Raw genomic sequence first — 18,948 nt, 5'->3', positions numbered from 1 at the left:
TATATATATATATATATATATATATATATATATTTGTTAAAGATTTATTTATTATATGTAAGTACACTGTAGCTGTCTTCAGACACACTAGAAGAGGGAGTCAAATCTCGTTGCAGATGGTTGTGAGCCACCATGTGGTTGCTGGGATTTGAACTCAGGACCTTTGGAAGAGCAGTCAGGTGCTCTTACCGGCTGAGCCATCTCACCAGCCCGCCTAAATATATTTTTGTGTACCTCATCTGTGCCTGATGACTCTGGAGGCCAGAAGAGGGTGTTGGAACACTCCAAACTGGAGTTATGGATAGTTGGTAGCCACCATGTGGGTGCTGCAAATTGGATCTGTGTTGGTTTTGTTTGTTGTTGTTAGCTATTTTATTGGATTTTTATCTTTACCTCCCTTCCAACCTTTATTCCACCCTAATCCCTTCCAACCCAACACTAGGCAGGAGAGAAACTAGGGGTTAGAGGGGAAAGGGGGCATAGATCTTTCAGTCAATAAAATAACTGCTTTCTGCAGATTAGGGATGTTGGGTTACTTGGGGCAAGTCCTATCTTCGTCATCAGGGTATCTCCAACTTCTCTTTACTCAGAACATTTGACAAACCACAGTGGCAGCCTCCACAGGCTTTCTTGAGGCTCTCCCATTTATACCCTTTTCCAGAGTTAAAAACTATCTGAAGCTGGCAAATATTACACCCCTGCTAGTGCATAAGGCAAATCATAATCACCTGCTGTGAAGCAGCCTTTTATCCCACACCTGGGATTAAAACAAAAACATATTCATATAACATAACTGGGTCTTTAAAGAAAACAAAATTCTCACTATTGACCTGTGTGTCCTCTTGAAAAGTGGCTAATACCAATTGAGCCATCTCTATGACCATTGTCTTATTTTTTTAAATAAATCAGTAAGTAAAGCATTCTTTTGAGTGCTGTGAGCCATTCATTCTAAGAAAGAGATAACAGCTGTAGAAATCACTGATTAACAGCTAAACAGCTAGCAGACTCCTGTTGCTCCTGAACTCCTGTTCACTTTGAAGTGAGAACAGTTTTGTGTGACTGAGTGCTTCAGCCTGTGGAGTCTCTACTATCTTCAGGCAGTGTCAGAATTGACTTGACTTGCAGGACATTGTCATAGGTGTCCAGAGAACCAGGAAACCAAATCAACCAACCACCAAACCTGACATCTGGTGTCAGAAGTGTCTTAAGTAGGAAGTCTCTCTTCTGAGTTTGACTGGTCTAGAGCCTGCTTTGTAGATCAGGCTGCTCTTGAACTTGCAATAAATCTTCGCTTCCTAAGTGCCAGGATTATGGGTGTAATGCTCAACTTTTTTTTCTAAGATGTTATTTTTGTTTTGTCTGTCTGTCTGTCTGTCTGTATGCATGCGTGTGTGCCTGGTGCTGCTGGAGGCCAGAGAGGGCACTGGATCCCTTGAAGGTGGAATTAAGACAGTTGTGAGCCTCCATGTTGGTGCTGGGAACTGAAATGGAGTCCTTTCTAAAAGCAAGTGCACTTCACCTTTGAGCCACTTGTTCAATCCGTGTATGTGTGTGTCTTACCTTTTTGTTTACTCCATCACTGCCCACAGCCCTGAAAAGAAAGGAAAGCAGGGACAGGTATACTGACTCAAGTAGTATGAAAAAAACCAAGCAAACAAAGATTGGAGCACGTTCAACCTTGTTCGGAGTTTCTGAATAGGAATTATTTAAATGGGACAAAGTAAAACAAGACAAATGTCAATTCTGTGTAAGAATTTAGTGGATTGTAGTTCTATTTTAAAAAGTATTTTCATTTGTGTGTTTGTGTGCACACACCCTGGAAAGGCCAGGAGAGTGTGCAGGAATACTCCAGAGCTGAAGTTACAGGGGACCGTGAGTTGCCTACATTGGTCCTCTGAAAGGGCAAGCACTTTTAAATCAATGAGCCACTTCTCCATTTAAATGAGACAGTAAAAAAAGAAAAAAAAATCAATATTGAATTTTACCCAAGATAAAATGTTTTGGGCCTGTACCCAACACCTGCATTTGGATATGTGATCAGAATCATTTGTGCTCACTGATGCAAGACCACCTTGGGCATCATTTCTCAAAAGCTGTCCACTTACTTTTTTAAAATTTCTGACACTGGGTCCCTATTTTTTGTTTTTGTTTTTCAAGACAGAGTTTCTCTGTATAGCCCTGGCTGTCCTGGAACTCACTCTGTAGACCAGGCTGGCCTCGAACTCAGAAATCCGCCTGCCTCTGCTTCCCAAGTGCTGGGATTAAAGGCGTGCGCCACATTGCCCGCTGTCTGGGTCCCTATCTTGGCTAGAACTAATCAAGTAAGCCAGGTGATTAGCCAATAAGTCCTAGAAACCTTCCTTTATCATTTTCCCACCCCACCTTTCTTTGCTTCAATTCTGGTATTTAAATCAGGTTTTCATGTGTGCATGGCAAGTATCCAACTGAGCTATCTCCCCAGCCCTGAAAACCTACCTTTAACATACAAAATCGCCTGCTGGAAATGGCAAGTTATTCTTTTACCAAGATTCAGATCCAGAAGGCAACAGACTATTTGCTACATATTTTCAGGTTTGTTCTAACTTTACTACTTTAGCATCTCATTGGAGCTTAGATGCACTAAGATCCGCTTCCTCTTCTCCCTCTAGGATCTCACATAGTTGCTGGCCGCAAACTCACCACATAGCCAAAGATGACTTTGAATTCCTGATGCGTTTGCCTCTACTGCAACAGTGCTCATTACAGGTGTGTGCCAGCATACCTGGTTTAGATGGTACTGGGGCCGGAACTCTGGATTAAGGCAAGCAAGTACTCTACCAACTTCACTACCCGCTCAGCCTGCCATTTCTCTTTTGAAACTTTAGTTCTCAACAATGCTTAGAGTTCTCTAGCTTTAAGGAAAACAAAGAAAAAAAAAAAACACACAAAAAAACAGAAGACCTGTTTTTTCTCCTAAACCCATTTACTAAAAGGAATGTTTGTAGAAAAACAAATGAGGATTTAAAACAAATTCCATTTAAAAATTATTTATTGAACATCTACTAAGCATCTGGACTCTTCAGAGGCTAGTCAAATCAAAGTTCCACTTTTTAACAGCAGCGACTTTAATCCAGCTGGCATAAAAAGTTTCTTCTTTGGGTCTAGTTTATTCTAGTATAGGCTGGGAATGGACAACAGGAATGGTTTATCTAGCCTATGAACAAAAAGACAGTGCCTGAGTTAACTCTCTATACGAATTTAGGCTTATCATATGTTGACCTTGTAGTAATCCTTAACTGAAAGTTTATAAAAATACAACTTAAAATTTTCCTTGCACAACCACCCTACCCTTTGACACTCGAATTCTTAGGACACGAGTCTTCTGTTTAATCACAACCTTCCTCCCATGAGAAAGTAAGAACTCCTTTTGGGCAGGGGCAGTGCTGGAGATCGCACCCAAGGGACTTGCATATGGTAGGCAATCACTCCACTCCTGAGCCACATCACAGCCCACCCACTAGTAGGGTATTCTAGCAAATGCTCTACTGCTTAGGCACACCCCTAAGCCCTCATCAGGGGTTCTAGGCAAGAGCTGCACCATGTCCTGTGGCCACTCACATTCATGGGTTACTCTATGTAAATGCTCTTAACTGAGCCACACCCCTCACTGAGGTATTCCAGGCAATGTTTTACTTCATGAGCTTGTCACCTCCTCTCTGGTTCACTTGTCCCATGATGAGAAAGTACTCAGCCACCCATAATAATGTTATTAATGGGTATATGGATCAGTTTCACGAAGAAGCCAATGAATCCCATGATAGCAAATCCTATAGTTGTAGCCATGGCAATCTTCTGGAATTCTTTTGTTGGGTTTGGTGCATCTTTTAACCAGCCGAATTGAGTCCTTTACAAACTGTCGACTTGGCTCTACAAACTGCATTACTTGACCCATGTTTGTGGGATGGCAGTTTGAGAGCATAGAGACAGGTAGCTTAGGAGAGAACAGAGTCCAAGTCTCACACTTGCTCTCAGTCCAGCTAGGGCTGGCTGGCAACTTCAAGCTGTTACCAATTAAGATGGAGAGGAAGGTGAGCGACCACCTGCCCATCCCCCAATCAAGCTTCTCTGGCCTCAGCACTTTCTTAGCAGATCATGAGGCTGCTAGACCTTATTTGGCCATTCTCTTGTAATATGCTGGAGACTACAGGATAAATGACTCAGTGTGACTAGTTATCCTTTTGTGAACCAACAGGACTTAGCCCCAATGTCAAACTGGAATGAAATCCAAGTTTTGGTCCAGCCTCTTCCAGTCCTTCACAAACCTGAGTGCTTGTGAACTGAGACCATTCCAAGGATCAATTAATTTGGCTAATGATCAAGTAATTTGAGTCAGTTAAGTAAATTGAGTCAGTTTTTGTAAGGGGGTGTATCACAACTTCCCAGATTAAACAAAAATAATAAAAAAATCAATTCTTAATTTCACAGCAGACTGTGACTTTTTTCATTTGGAACCACAGTTTAGAGCTGAGTAACCTTCACTCTCTTCATTTTGCTGCTTAGACTATTATAGGAAAACGTGGGATTGGGGTTATCAACTTGGAAACAGAACCAGATAATAGAAAATACTAGAACATTAGTATTATGGGATATCAAAATAATTTCCCAAACTTATGTTTGACCTGCAGTATTTGTGATGGCTTACCTTACCTATAACTTCAAGTTTGTTTTACAAAGTTTTAAGACAGGTACTTTCAGACATAAAAAAAATATGAATAGCAAAATAAGTAACTTCTTTAAAACTTACAGTAGTGTTTCCATACTAAGAGCAAAGCCTAGATCTATGTTAGGAAAACTTTTCCAACAATACTCGTTGCCTCCAGTAGTAGTTGAAATAAAAATCTACTCTGACTTCTATGAAGTGATCTATTTATATCATTTAAGTTTGCCTCTCTAGTTCTATATTTCATACAATTCACAGGCCTAATGGGAAATAGCTGCACGTTTCTATTTCTTTGGAAACTGGCTGGGTGAACTTGTGAACTGTTTCAGCCTCCTAAGTCCTGGGATTAAAGGAATGTACCACCTTGCCTGGCTCCCTTACAGATATACACATACATAGTTATGTGGAGGTCGGGGGTAAGGGGGTTGCTTTTAATAAGATCTCTTGCAGTTCAGGCTGGTCTCAAACTTGCTATGTCACAGAGGATGATCCCAAATTCCCGATCTTCTTGCCTCTACTTCCCAAGTGCTGGGATCACAGGCATGTGCCACCACATCATTTTCATGCAGTGCTGGGGATGGAACCACACCCCTAGTCCTTCTTCATACAGACTTCTGAGAGTTGCTTATAGTGGGACACAGAAAATGGCTCTGTGGCAAGCTTGCTGTCTTGAGTGTCTGTCTCAGCATTGTCACTTCAGGAGGATGGCAAGATGAGCCTGATTAAGTTCCCTTTTGATAAACAGATCAGCATTGCCTACTGGAAATAAAGTTGGCAATTCTAAGATAAAAATCTTAAGTCAACAAATATTCACAGTTATGAATCTTCAAACACTGTCTCTTAAGCACAAATACACCAGAGACTGGGAGCAAAGACAGGACCTTGCAGTAAAGCAAAAGCAAATCTTGCAATGCTTTGCAAACTCTGAGATAGCTCCCCTTCCCTGCAAGACCTACTTGTGTTTCCTGGAAAGTAGTCCTTCCTGTGGACAGAGTCCCTATTTGTCTAAGCACAGAGGATTTATGTGTGGGAAAACAGAACTATGATACCATGGTTCAAAGAATCTGGGCAAACTAGCCTTTCCGGTATACTTCCTAGCCTCTGTTGATTATACATTTCCCCCAAATATATTAACAATGGAGAAGTCCCTCAGCTCACCTCCAAGCCAGAGCCTGCCCATTCCCTTTGAGTAAGAGACCAGGAAGTGGAATGTACAGTTATTCCACTTTAGTGTTCTACAGAGCTCTTTTCACAGACTTTTCTCGGTTCAACAAGCACCAACCTAAGAAGTTTCTTCCACACCCCTAGTTCTGAGACCTAATCACGTTTATAACTACAGTTTCTTAATTACTCCGAAACTTCACTTTCTCCTCCTTCCCGGGTGATGGGCTCTGTTCAACAGACTGGAACACGTTTACGAGGAATATAAAGAATGACAAGAGGGGTGAGGTACAAAGACACACTGACATTATGACCTTACAAAATACATCGAGGTACTCAATGTTTACCGTTTGTAAGAAGTTGTACGTTTTTACTGTTTCTTTAGCATTCCCCACACTTGGGTTCTCCTGTGGATCCTCTGGAGTTAAGACTGAGCTCTTCTGGCAGTTTCTGGAACTTACTGCATGACTGAGATGGACAAAGGGAATCTCCTATCCAAAGCAGTAAGTACTATGAAGGCGGCCTCACAGAAAGAGTTTATTTACAGTGTAACCTTTGCCAGGCGTCACACTCAAGACTAGGTCCCATTCTGGAATCAACTCTCTGATGTATATAAGGCATGGAGTGCCTCACATATTCAACATGTCAGTCTCTCTACACATATTTAAGTCTCACGATTATGCTTTTAATATCAAGTGCTTTACATATAAAGTTGTCTCACACATCAATGCTTAGCCTTGCTTGCCAGGCTGAAGTAGAAAGTTCACAACTTGAAGAATCTGGCTTTTGTCATAACGTACATTTAAAAAGTTTCACCATGTCAATTGGCATGCTGATGGTTAATAAGCACTTAGGCTGTTAACTAGCCTGAGCACTAACGACAGATGTCACCACGTTTGCCCATGATGCAGTGACACTGCTGGGCATCTAAGAAATTTGGATAATCACCTATAGTCTGCTTTCTAAGTAAAATGTATCTTCAGGTGGCTGCTTCCAGGACTGTATCCGTGGAAGATCTGGAGCCATCCCAGTGACTAATAGTAAAACATCCCAGTAAAATGGAAATCAAATGAGGGATGGGATCACAAGTCTGTCTTAAATTTCATTTAAGAACAAAGAATAATGGCTGAAGTGCATCAGCATGTGGTTAATTGTCTGTGTATAAGCAGCCAACAGGGAAATGACCAAAGTCCTTTTTTGGGATCAAAGCCAGTGTCTGGATGTGCTCCTGGAGTCCTGTACCTTATTTCAGTTGCTTTTTGTTTGTTTGTTTGTTTTGTTTTGTTTTTTTTTAAACAGGCCAGAGCTCTCACTCAAAAGTCCACCATTAATGACTCAATCCTTTAGGAAGAACCTTAAAGCATCTCTCTCTCCCCACCTCACTCCAGAAAGTGAGTCAGGTGCAATCTTCAGAGTAGCGCTGCTGATTTTCAGCTGGGTGGATAGAATACTCACTGGCAGCACTAAGCAAACAGCTCAGATGCCGCCAGAGATGCAGGATTGGTCTAAGAAATAAAGTCAAACAAGGACCAGTGATTGCTTGTAGGATTCTAGTCTGACTTGGAGCAGAGGCCACAGGTACCAACCTGATGAGACCTGCTGCTATTGTGTCTCACCGACTTTTGCTGCTGGTCACCAGTGAACAACTGGTGCAAGATGATTTTTAGTTGTTTCTTGAGGGGAAATCTCAAACCATATGTGGGGTGTTCATGTCAACAGTCTTCAAGTTTGTCTTTAGCTTATGTTTCTAGGGTTCTGTAGGGCTGTCCACACTATCTCAATGCTTCCTTAAATAAAGCTGTCTGTTCAAATTCCCAACACCTGCATAGCTTGATATTTGGGGTTTCCTGTATACCATGTATTCTGGGGTATGTCTCCATCAAGAGCTTCTGGGAAGCCATATGCAGAGATGTCAGGAAAGGCTAAAGTTCCCTAACCTTAGTCCTCACTTTAGTCTTTCATGAGAAATAGAAAAGACAATGTGTGCTATTAAATACAGTGACACAACCAACCACACCGGTGTGGTGGTGAATTTCTCAGAGCAACAGGACATCTTCAGTTACTGCTGGCTAATGATGACAGATGCTTCTACAAGTTTCTGGTTAAAGGTGGGGGAAAAAAATGCTCCCTTTAACTTTCCCTTTCTCTGAGAAATAAATAAAACAAAACAAATTAAAAAAACAAAAACAAAAACCACTTAAAAAAATCAAACAAAAGAACAACAAAAAACCTTCACGACAGTACTAGCTAAGTGATGAACAACTCAGCAAGTGCTCAAAACACCACTATTCAGCAGCTAACTGAAAAGAACTCTGGCCAGGAACAAGAGCTTTGCTGTGGAATGATGTCACACAAACAAAAACTTCATAGTTAGTGTTCATAGTTTTCTTCTGTAAGTGGATGACAAGAATCATTTCTGACACTCTGTGGTATTGACTTACTGATTCATATTTGCAGTCTCTGCAGGCAGCTAACCAACCTTTTGTTTGTACTTAGGACAAAAATAACATTAAGCCTGGAATACATTATAGCATGGCCTATAGGTCTGAAGGTACCATAGTTCAGGTACTCACATGATTCACAGACCCTATCACAAATATGACAGTGCTGTTAGAAGTCCGTCCTAAGGAGTGCCTTGTGTGTTTAGTACTACATCCAGTGCTATGCTGTCCGGAACATAACTATATTTCTTGACAACTGAAGCATCTTTTTTGGGGAGTGGTGATTGATAAAAGCTTCCAACACTGAAGGACGAAGGATTAAAAGATGGTATACAATCAAGTGCTAACTTATGGAGAGTGCATCTAGAGTGCTTTAGGGATGTTGAATTGTTCCTATTTCAGTAGGACTGATCTCAATGATGGGGGCAGGCCCATCCATATTTGTTACAGTCCTTGGAACTATAAACTGGTGCAAATGCCCTCTTTCAGAAGGAGATAGAAATCTTTGGTTTGATTCTGACCAGCACAGACCTAGATTTCTATAGCGTTGGCGGGCTACCAGTGGTCAGATACACAACCCTCTGGGTATATAGCTTGCTCGAGCAGCGTATGTCCCAATGCAGTCTTTGTATTAATTATCTCTCTTCACCGCCAAACACAAGGTGTCTAATTAGGGTTTGTCTGCAGCAAGTGCCTTAACCAGTATAATATTCACAGAGCTAATCTTGACTCATCAACTACATGGTGTGGTTGCTGGGAAGCAAACCTTAAAGGTATATCCATTACTAGAGAGCTTGACATTTTACTGTGTATGCTTTTATCTTGAGTGCAAGAATATCCACACGGCCAGCTTTCCCTTTCAAGGACTTTAGGAATTACATGCCTACAGACTTCCTGAAGGCAGGACATGGTTGATGTAACTGTTAGGGACCCTGAAGTGTGACTTCTCAAACAGTTTGATGGTGCTAGTACTTTCCCCTCGATGGGTACATAGGTCTGACATAATTCCAGAAACAAAAGGGAGAACGGCTTGACGATACACTCCTGCTTTACACACAACTTTTCAGGAATGCTCCAAAGGCATCCAGAGAGGCTGGACTGTACTCTGACGTTCTCTCTCTGGCATGGATTCTATGGTGCAGTGTGAGGGTTGAGCTCCGGGTGAAGGCCTTGCCACACTTAGTGCACTTGTAGGGCTTTTCTCGGGTGTGAATTCTCCGATGCAAAATAAGGTATGAGTTTCGGTTGAAAGCTTTTCCACATTCGCTACATTCATAGGGCTTCTCTCCTGTATGGATTCTCTGGTGCTTCGTGAGGTCTGAGCTCTGGCTGAAGGCTTTCCCACACTCGTTACATTCGTAGGGCTTCTCTCCAGAGTGGATGCGCTGGTGCAGGATGAGATTTGAGCTATGACTGAAGGCTTTGCCACACTCGTTACATTCATGAGGTTTCTCTCCCGTGTGGATTCGCTGATGAAGGACAAGGTTTGAATTGAGACTGAAGGCTTTGCCACACTCGTTACATTCGTAGGGTTTCTCTCCTGTGTGGATGATTTTATGGCGGATAAGGCTTGAGCTTCTTGTGAAACACTTCCCACACTCGTCACATCTGTGAGTCTTTGCCCCCGATGGAACCTCCTCTGGAGCATTATTAAAGTTTGCACTCAGGCTAAAGCTTCTTCCCAAACCTTTACCCTTCTCCCGTGGGCCCCTCTCTCCTGTGGTGGGCTTCTTTTCCTTGGCTGTAGGTGGCCCAGGCTCTTTCTTCTCTTTGCCAGTTTTCTCTTCAGGATTTTTCTGTTGCCTTTCAACTACTCTGCCCTGTTGTTCCCGTTTCTCTCCAAATTCCTTCTGGAATCTTCCTGCTATCTCCCCATGTGAGGTGGAATCTTCTTTGACTTCAGCCTTTGAGGTTGACTCATTCCCATTCCTGTTCTCAGAACCTGGCATGATAAATAAAAAATACAAATAGCATCATTTTCTTTGAATACAGGTGTTTACACAATGACATTTTCTATGAAGTGTCTATATACCTGGGAGAATGCCTTCATAGTATTAAAGATAAAAGTAGAAAAGGGGAAAAATTTAACAACACCGGGAAGAAGAGCTGGGATGGAAGTGGAAAAAAAAATCACAAAGAGCACAAAGAAGGCCAGGCAGAGTGGTGCATTCATAGTGGTGCACACCCAGCATTCAATAGTTGAGGCAGGACAATCAGCAGTGATGGACCAGTTTTGGTTACATAGTGAGATCCATCTCAAAAGAAAATAAGAGTCAAAAAAATTTGAATAAACAAGCATGGTGGGACTTGAACAGAGAATGGAAGGAGAGGATAAGGAATTGAGAAGCTTCAGGGGTTATTCTATTATATCGTCACTTGATAACTAATTTGAAAGAAAACATATTTAACAAGTCACAGCTCGGCATGGTGGTACATGCCTCTAATCATAGCACTCTGGAGGCAAAAGCAGGCAGATCTCCTGAGTTCAAGGCCAGTCTGTTCTATATGGACTTCTAGGACAGCCAGGGCTACATAGAGACTCTGTGTCAAGAAAAAAAAAAAAGCAGTCCCACTAAAGGTTTAATTCCAGCATGAGAGGAACAGGCAGGCAGATCTACATAAGTTCAAGACCAGCCAGAGCTACACAATGAGACCTTGTTACAAAAACAAAATGCAATAAGAAATAAGTCATCTTGCATTTCCAGCAACACTTGTATGTCTTACAAAAAGAGAACAGCAAGTCATTCTGAGGCATTGGTTAGTGCTGTTAGCAGAAGGAAGGAAAAGCAGGCCCTTCCAGTCCTGTCGTATTTTATCAACAAGGGCACAAGCAGGTAACACGGAGCCTGCACCTGGTACTATACGGCTCCTTGACACAGAAAGCAGTTCTCCTTTACCAAGAACAGCACAGAATGACCTGAGCTCATATAATAGGGAAGGGATGAAGGAACTATCTGGGGATTCATTACCAAAATAGAGAAAATCTTCCCCAACTGACAGTTGAAGCTTACAGGAAAGAAACGATTCCTGAGATTGTAATCAGAAGTACCAGAAAACAAATTTTACAATGTAGAGTTAATCTCTGCATTTTAGCAACCAGCATATTAAAATACTAACATTTAAATTTTACTGTACACTGCTATACCCCATTGAAGGAAAAAAAAACCAAAAAACAAAAAACCCTTCTGGGTGTGGTGGCTCACGCCTTTGATCTCAGTGCTTGGGAGCTAGAGGCAGTTGGATCTCTTTGAGTTCAAGGCCAACCTCATCTAAAAAAGAAGTTGGACCCCATCTCAAAAACAAACCAAAAAAATCCAACAATTAAAAAAACTTTTTGTGTGTGTATGGGTGTTTTGCCTGCACATATATGTATATGTACCATGCCTTGTGCCTGTAGAGGTCCGAAGAGGGCAGTACATCTTCTGGATCTGGAGTTATAGATGGTTGTGAGGTATCAAGTTGGTGTTGGGAATTGGACACAGGTCTGTTGGAAGACCAGTCAGTGTTCTTCACTACTGACCCATCTAGTTTTTTTGGGGGGGTGGGGGTTCAAGACAGGGTTTCTCTGTGTAGCTCTGGCTGTCCTGGAACTCACTCTATAGACCACCAGATTGGCCTCGAACTCAGAAATCTGCCTGCCTCTGCCTCCCAAGTGCTGGGACTGAGCTATCTCTTACACCCCTAAACAAAATCTTGAAACATTTATTTATTCATTTTTTAGTATTTAGTGTGTGTGTGTGTGTGTGTGTGTGTCTACCATGCTGCATGTGTGGAGGCTAGCATACAACCCTTGAGACCTGACTCCCTCCTTTCAATACTGGGGACAAACGTTGCTATGCATGGCATCAAGTGTCTATACCTACTGGCCCTGCATTTTGCTTTTAAGTGAAGACTCCAAAAGGGTCTGCTCCATCTCGTTCCGTAGGCTCCTGAATGCAGACTAGAGGAATTGGTTATAGCTAATCTTTGACTTATGGAGGGGATCATCATAATCACTGAACCAGCTGCAGAGAAGAAAAAGCTGCTCGACTTCTTCTGAGTTCCAAACAAAGGTCCTTGACCAGCTGCTAGACAGTTCTTAAGAGTGTTTATTCCATCTGTTATTCCTTCAAAGGTTACAGTAGTGACGGCTTAGAAGTGAAGGTCAGTTCTTAATTTCTATTCAGTATAAAGTACAAGTACCTAAAACCATTCTCTCTTTTATGCCTGTTTCTAAACCAAATCCTAGCTTCTCCACACCCACGCTGTTCATCCTCCCTCTGCCCACCCAAGGTCGAGTAGTTCTTTGCTATGAAATTTTCTACTACTGCACACATCTTTGGGTTACTTGGTGACATTGTGTCCTAGACTTAAGACCTAGGAGAGACCCATGCCACAGCTTCATTAGCTGGGGAAGACATTTATCTAGCTGATGCCCTTTCAGCTTCATTCTTCTTACACTCTCAGCACTAAGAGTTCTTCATACAAGATCACCATTGGGTTTGGACCTGGGAACCAAGTGCAAGGCTATGGAATCACAAAGTGCACACTGAACAATCTCTAAAAGGATAACAGGATAAAGACAGACATTGAAGGAGGATGGATATCATGGTCGGTTTAGGAACATGGTAAAAAAAAAGGGGTGGTGGTGGTGGAATTAGACTAGAGGCCAGTTTGCCTTGCTGTCTCTACTAGGAAAAGGAGATTTCCCCTGACAGAGGCAAGCTGAAGTATATTGCATCAGACCAGAAAGAATCCTCCCAGGTAATTGAATGGTTGGGGAGCTGAGAGTGACTCAGAGCAGAAGATCTGATTTCAAAGAGCAGAAATTACCTAGACACACCAAGCCTGCCAGGAACCAGCAAGTTGGAGTACTAAACCTTTGAAAGTTAACAAACATAGATGTTTTCCCTTACTAACCAGCACAGAAGCAAAAAAAAAAAAAAAAAAAAATCTTAGCATTAGTCTTACCCTGGGAAAACACATTCCCCAAATTCATCTGCCTGCTGTCCCTATTGAGATTCCTCCGAGCCAGGTTCTGACATCCCCATTCCTCCAGGATGAGGGACACGGCCATGTCCTCGATCTTCACCATTGCCTGAAATAACAGGAGATCCCCATACTCAGCTCCCTGCAGCATCAGGGACAGTCATACTGCCCAAACCTGAGGTCAAAGACAGAGCTAAGGGCAGGACTGTGGGACACTAGGAGAAAACACATGAGCAACCCTGGTAGACTGAAGGGGTTATGGTGGAAGAACCCTAACATTGAAGGGAGTGGGCTTTTCTGTGGGCTGGACACCATAAGCAAGTGACCTGGTTGAGATCATGAAAGATCCTCCAGAATGGGGTAAATCCATGGTCTCAGGAGGGAAGAGGGGCCCATGGCTCACCTGGGAATCTGCGGTCAATAGTGCAGATGCCATCGCCTGGTCTCTGGGATTCCCCTCATGATGAGGGGCAGGAACATGGGTGGCAGGGAGAGCTGAGAAGGAGAAAGGGGCCGTGAGTAAAACTGGCTCTTCTTTGAGCCTCCCTCAGTGAAGAACCCCGGCATTCTCCTTCCTACACCAGCATATTCACTGTTTGATATTTAGCTACTTAAAAAGACAGCGCCATAGGATACAGCTGACAGGAAGCAAGATTTAAGCTTCCTCAGGACCACTACTCTTAAATTAGAACCCCATGCAGCTCATAAAAGCTCATTAAAATCACCAGGTCCAAACTTTAAAAGGAGAAAATGAGTTCCTGAAGAGGCTGATGACTATGTACTGTCAGTTTAGAATGCTAGGTTACCATTCTCAGCTTTAGGATCAGTAGCTCTGGGCTGGAGAGGTGGCTCAGTGGTTAAGAACACTGACTGCTCTTCTGAAGGTCCTGAGTTCAAATCCCAGCAACCACATGGTGGCTCACAACCATCCATAATGAGATCTGATGCCCTCTTCTGGTGTGTCTGAAAAGCTACAGTGTACTTAGATATAATAATAAATAGATCTTAAAAAAAAAAAAAAGGATCAGTAGCTCTGCATCTGGCTTGTATTTTATTCCAGCGCAGAAACAACATCAGGGTACTAGACTCCCTTTTCTGCCTACACTTGTGAACAACACATCTTCAAGCTCACAGAACACTGAGAATGACAGGGAAGAAAGGGGAGCTTCATACTTCTAAGTACATTTCTGCCATTCTGATTCTTGTTTCCATTTGGTCACAGTTGCTGTTTGATAAAACACACACTGTTCAGATGTTGATGAGACATGCAAATGTAGAAATGTATGGGCAGCCATAACACTGCAAATGACTACCAACCATATGCAATGAATAATAAGAATAAAGTAATGCGTAAAATTAAAACTCCTCCTTTTCCTTCCTTTGCCAAGCATCTTAGATTTGGAAATGTTACTGATAGACAGAGGATGGGTTTGAGCTGCCAAAACCCACAGAAAGAGACCACTTAATCACTCTATCGTCTACTACCTGCGAGGCAAAATAAAGACAAGAAGAAAAAAAGAGAGAGAAGAAAACAAAACAAAACAAAACAAAGACAAGAAGAAGACTCTAGCTAGCACTTAGGCCTTCTCAGAGTTAGGAAACCAGATAGAACAAGATAGAGAGGAAATTGACATCAAATCCATTCAAGAACAATTTCAAAAATAACAACTCTATTTGCAGTCTCTAAAACCATTTCCCTAGCTACCTGAAGCAACACTGTGAGGCTTAGATCCCGAGTGTCCTCCCCAGCGGACACCCAATGAGACCACTGCAACTTCTGCTTGTGGAGAAGGAAATCGATACAGGTGGAGTTAAACCTATATAGTAGCTATATGTGTCTGCTGGCTGTCTTCCAGGATGCCTGGGAGAGAGAACGCTACTTTAAGCTCCATCCTCTAATATTCCTCTTCTAAATGATCTCACAAATAAAAGACACTGGTGAAGGAACATACTTTAACTTTTCTGTAACTCTTCTCCCCCCCCCCCCAGATATTTTCTTTATTTACATTCCAAATGATACCCCCTTTCCTGGTTTCCCTTCTGAAAATCCCCTATCCCCTCCCCTCTTCTGTAACTCTTTAACAAACTTAAAAAGAAAATACTCTGTGTGTGTCTGTCTGTCTATTTATATGTGTATTGGAGTCAAGAAAAAGGAGTTATAGGCAGATATGAGTAGCCTGAACTCTGGTCCTCTGTAAGAACAGCAAGATCTTAATTGCTAAGCCTTTTGGCAATTGTTCCGATGTGCTATGTAGTTGCTTTATTTTAAATTCTGATAAAACAATTGTCTATTTCTGAAAAGTAGTTGGAGAACCAACCTAATGCAACAGATTTTTATGGAAATAAAACCCGAACTATTACTCTTCTCATTTCCTCAGTCTAAAAGGGGAATTGTTCTCATTCTCTTCCCTTTGGAAGACTGAAGAGAATGGTATAAAACATTTTATGCCAGGAGGTGGTGGTGAACACTTTTATTCCCAGCAATCCAGAGGCTGAGGCAGGCGGATTTCTGAGTTCAAGGACAGCTTGGTCTACAGAGTGAGTTCCAGGACAGCCAGGGCTACACAGAGAGACTCTGTTTTTGTTTTTGAAGACAGGGTTTCTCTGTGTAGCCCTAGCTGTCCTGGAACTCACTCTGTAGACCAGGCTGGCCTTGAACTCTGAAATCCACCTGCCTCTGCCTCCCGAGTGCTGGGATTAAAGGCGTGCGCCACCATGCCCGGCTTGAGATTCTGTCTTGGGAAAAAAAAACCAAAAAACCAAAAACCAAAAATACATATGAAATCTTTAGAAAGACTTATGACACCTACAAAAATTATTTAAGAAATGCTAACTAAAGTGGTTCAAAACCCAGGCTGGAAGCTAGGTCTGATGGTATACACCTATAATCCTAGATATCAGGAAGCTGAGGCAGAAAGACTTTGAGTTTGAAGCCAGTCTTGGGCAATATAGCAAGATCTTGTCTCAAAACAAACCATTCAAGCTGGAAATAGTATACCACACCCAGAACTAATCCCCTACACTCGGAACTCAGCTGGACATCTGGACTGCACACAGTCTAACACAGCGAGTACATGGTGCACAGTTCACTTACCTCCACAGTAATCACTCAGCCTAGGATTGCTCTGTGAGCATATAACCAAACAAGCACACTGCTTTGTGGAGTTAGCTGGTAACATAGAACCATTACTCTATCTTGGATCATTTACTTCCCCACCTCTCTTTTGGAGGTATGGGGCAAACTCTTATCCCTTCACTGACCTGGGTTACCTGAATTGACCTCAATCTTGCTGTGTAGATCAGGATGACCTTGAAATTCTGAACCTCTTGTCACCATGTCCTGAGTGTTACAAGTTTGTCTTTTTGTTTTGCTTTTGAGTCAGGGCCTCACTAAGTGGCTACGGCTATCCTAAAACTCATTATGCATACTAGGCTGTCCTTGAACTCAAGAGACCTACCTGCTTCTGCCTCCAGAACGCTGGGATTAAAGGACTGTATCACCATGCCTCATCTTATGCAGTGTTGGGACGGAATGGGTACAAAAGTAAGCACCCTACCAACTAAGCCATCTCTAACCTGAACATTTCATTCTTTTCCACAAGTGAACCCAGCTTCTTACCTCGGGATAAGAGACGAGGCTTCCTAGATGAATGCTTGAAATGAGACTGGGCAGTTTCATGATGGTCAAAGCTTGAGGACTCCTGAACTGGATCCAGAGGCACCACACCCCTGGCAAGCATCTCAGGCCCATGAACTTGACCTGGGACCTGAAGAGAGAAAATGTTTTCTAGGTAAAACTTCTGATTGGCCTTGAATTCATAATCCTCCAACTCTAGCACGTCAAGTGCTAGGATTATAGGCATGAAGCACTATGTCTTGTCCAGCAAATCACTTTTAAAATAGGAATTAGAAATATTAAAGAAAAGCCTTGATATTAATATTGGATATAGAAAGGAGGAACCCCCCACACATCCTTTCTATGGTCAGCCACTGAACTCTGAGCCTCACAAATGCTATGCACATGGCTCTAGAACAGAGTGAGCTATATTGCCAAGCCCTAAGAACTCTTTGAAAGAACCCAGAAGAGCAACAGGCAAGAACAGCTGCTCCAAATACTCCCCACACGCCCCTGAGCCTACTCCTAAGTCTGTGTCCTTCTCACACACAGGTGTCATCTCTCTTCTTACCTGCTGTCCCGACAGATCAAGCTCCAAGTCTTCTAGAAGGGTCACGGCCTCTTCCCCACTGTCAGGCCGGTACTCCTGCAGCCAGACTTGCAGCTCTTTGGGCAGGATGGACAGGAACTGCTCTAGTACCAACAGCTCCAAGATCTGTTCCTTGCTATTGACTTCTGGTCGAAGCCATTGATGACAAAGTTCCTTTAGCCGATTCAGAGCTCCTCGTGGCCCAAAAGTGTTCTGGTAACAGAAGCGCCTGAACCGTTGGCGGAATACCTCTGGGTCGGGTGGTGGTGTTTCCTGCAGGCTAGAGTCCTGCCCCCACATGTGGTCTTCTTCATCTTCTTCTTCTACCTTCACGATAACTATACCATCTTTCTCCTGTGCAGCCTGTGGGGATAGACCTGTGGTTTCCCTTGACTCAGCGGTCATCATTCAGGCTCAGTGAACTGGTGGGGTCCAACAGGGTCAGGCTGCAGTTTCTGTCCTAGCAACTGTCTTCTATTGGTTCCTGCACTATTCCTGAAGTAAAAAAGGGATGGGGGGGGGAGAATTAATAAAAATTTACCAGGAAGCAGAAAAAAGTGGGTCCTTGGGCTCAAGGCCTGCCAGTCTAGCATTCTCTGTAAGCTCTAGGCTAGTGGAAGACCAAAGTAGACAGCAGCTGAGGAACAACAAACACCCAAGGCTGTCTCCTGGCCCCTGTATGTACCCACACATACAAGAGAATGTGCCTACGTGGGGCACATACAAAGTGACCGTGCTACTAATCCTTCATATAAGGATACACATTAAAATGCTAAGAATGCTTCTAAAAATAAAGGAAAAAACCACTATAGAGCTGCACTAGCCTTGATGTCACTTCTAATATTAACTTGGAACTATGGGGCTGGAGAGATGTCTCTGTAGTTTCGAAAACCTGCTGTGCCATGATGAGGTTTAAATTTTGGCACCCATATCACAAGATGTGAGTTGTATGTATCTAGCATACACGTAGACAACAGCAGGCACAAAAAAGCCTTTAAAAAACAAACTTGGAACTATTTTATACCTCATTTAAAAATTCTTCCAAATGAAGAATGTCAATGGAACTTTGTCTTTTTAACATGTACTCACACTCACGAATGCCACAGTACATGTGTGGAGGTCATAGGACTCCTCTACCATAAGAGTCCTGGGGATTGCTCAAGTTGTCAGGCTTGGTGGCCAGTATGTTTACCTGCTGAGCTACCTCCCTGGCTTCAAACCGAAATCTTTAGTAATAGCAAACTTCAACTTTTTGGTATTCTGCAAAAACTAGTTAGGATTTTTGGAGACCTTACACATTTTATGACACTTTAAATTTTACACTGGAGGGGCTGGTGAGATGGCTCAGCAGTTAAAAGAGTACTGACTGAGCCAGGTGGTGGTGGCGCACGCCTTTAATCCCAGCACTTGGGAGGCAGAGGCAGGTGGATTTCTGAGTTTGAGGCCAGCCTGGTCTACAGAGTGAGTTCCAGGA

The 18,948-nt window shown here is 42.7% G+C and overlaps 1 protein-coding gene and 1 pseudogene across 4 annotated transcripts in view; both read right to left on the bottom strand.

Annotated features, from left to right (window-relative positions):
• Positions 1-1,573: 1,573 nt before the first annotated feature.
• Positions 1,574-18,948, bottom strand: part of Zkscan1 (zinc finger with KRAB and SCAN domains 1) — a 24,336-nt gene continuing 6,961 nt past the window's right edge. The window contains exons 2-7 of one of the 4 annotated variants that reach the window (XR_003842948.1): positions 17,457-17,969; positions 16,889-17,036; positions 13,673-13,764; positions 13,252-13,378; positions 6,208-10,243; positions 1,574-1,591 (exon numbers count right to left, since the gene is read on the bottom strand). Coding sequence is in view for 3 of the 4 variants with exons in the window: in XM_021222622.2 (XP_021078281.1) it covers positions 9,351-10,243; positions 13,252-13,378; positions 13,673-13,764; positions 16,889-17,036; positions 17,457-17,882 (1,686 nt within the window). In the remaining variant the exon portion in view is untranslated. Of the gene's footprint in view, positions 1,592-3,769; positions 10,244-13,251; positions 13,379-13,672; positions 13,765-16,888; positions 17,037-17,456; positions 17,970-18,948 lie in introns of those variants that run through there. The other 3 variants (XM_021222622.2, XM_029533495.1, XM_029533496.1) reach the window with 3 other exon arrangements.
• Positions 3,011-4,094, bottom strand: LOC115063069 (annotated as a pseudogene).

Source organism: Mus pahari, chromosome 23, assembly GCF_900095145.1.
Source record: "Mus pahari chromosome 23, PAHARI_EIJ_v1.1, whole genome shotgun sequence".
NCBI lineage: Eukaryota > Metazoa > Chordata > Mammalia > Rodentia > Muridae > Mus > Mus pahari.
Note: the sequence above shows the minus strand (reverse complement) of the source record. Positions and strands in the feature narration are given on the sequence as shown.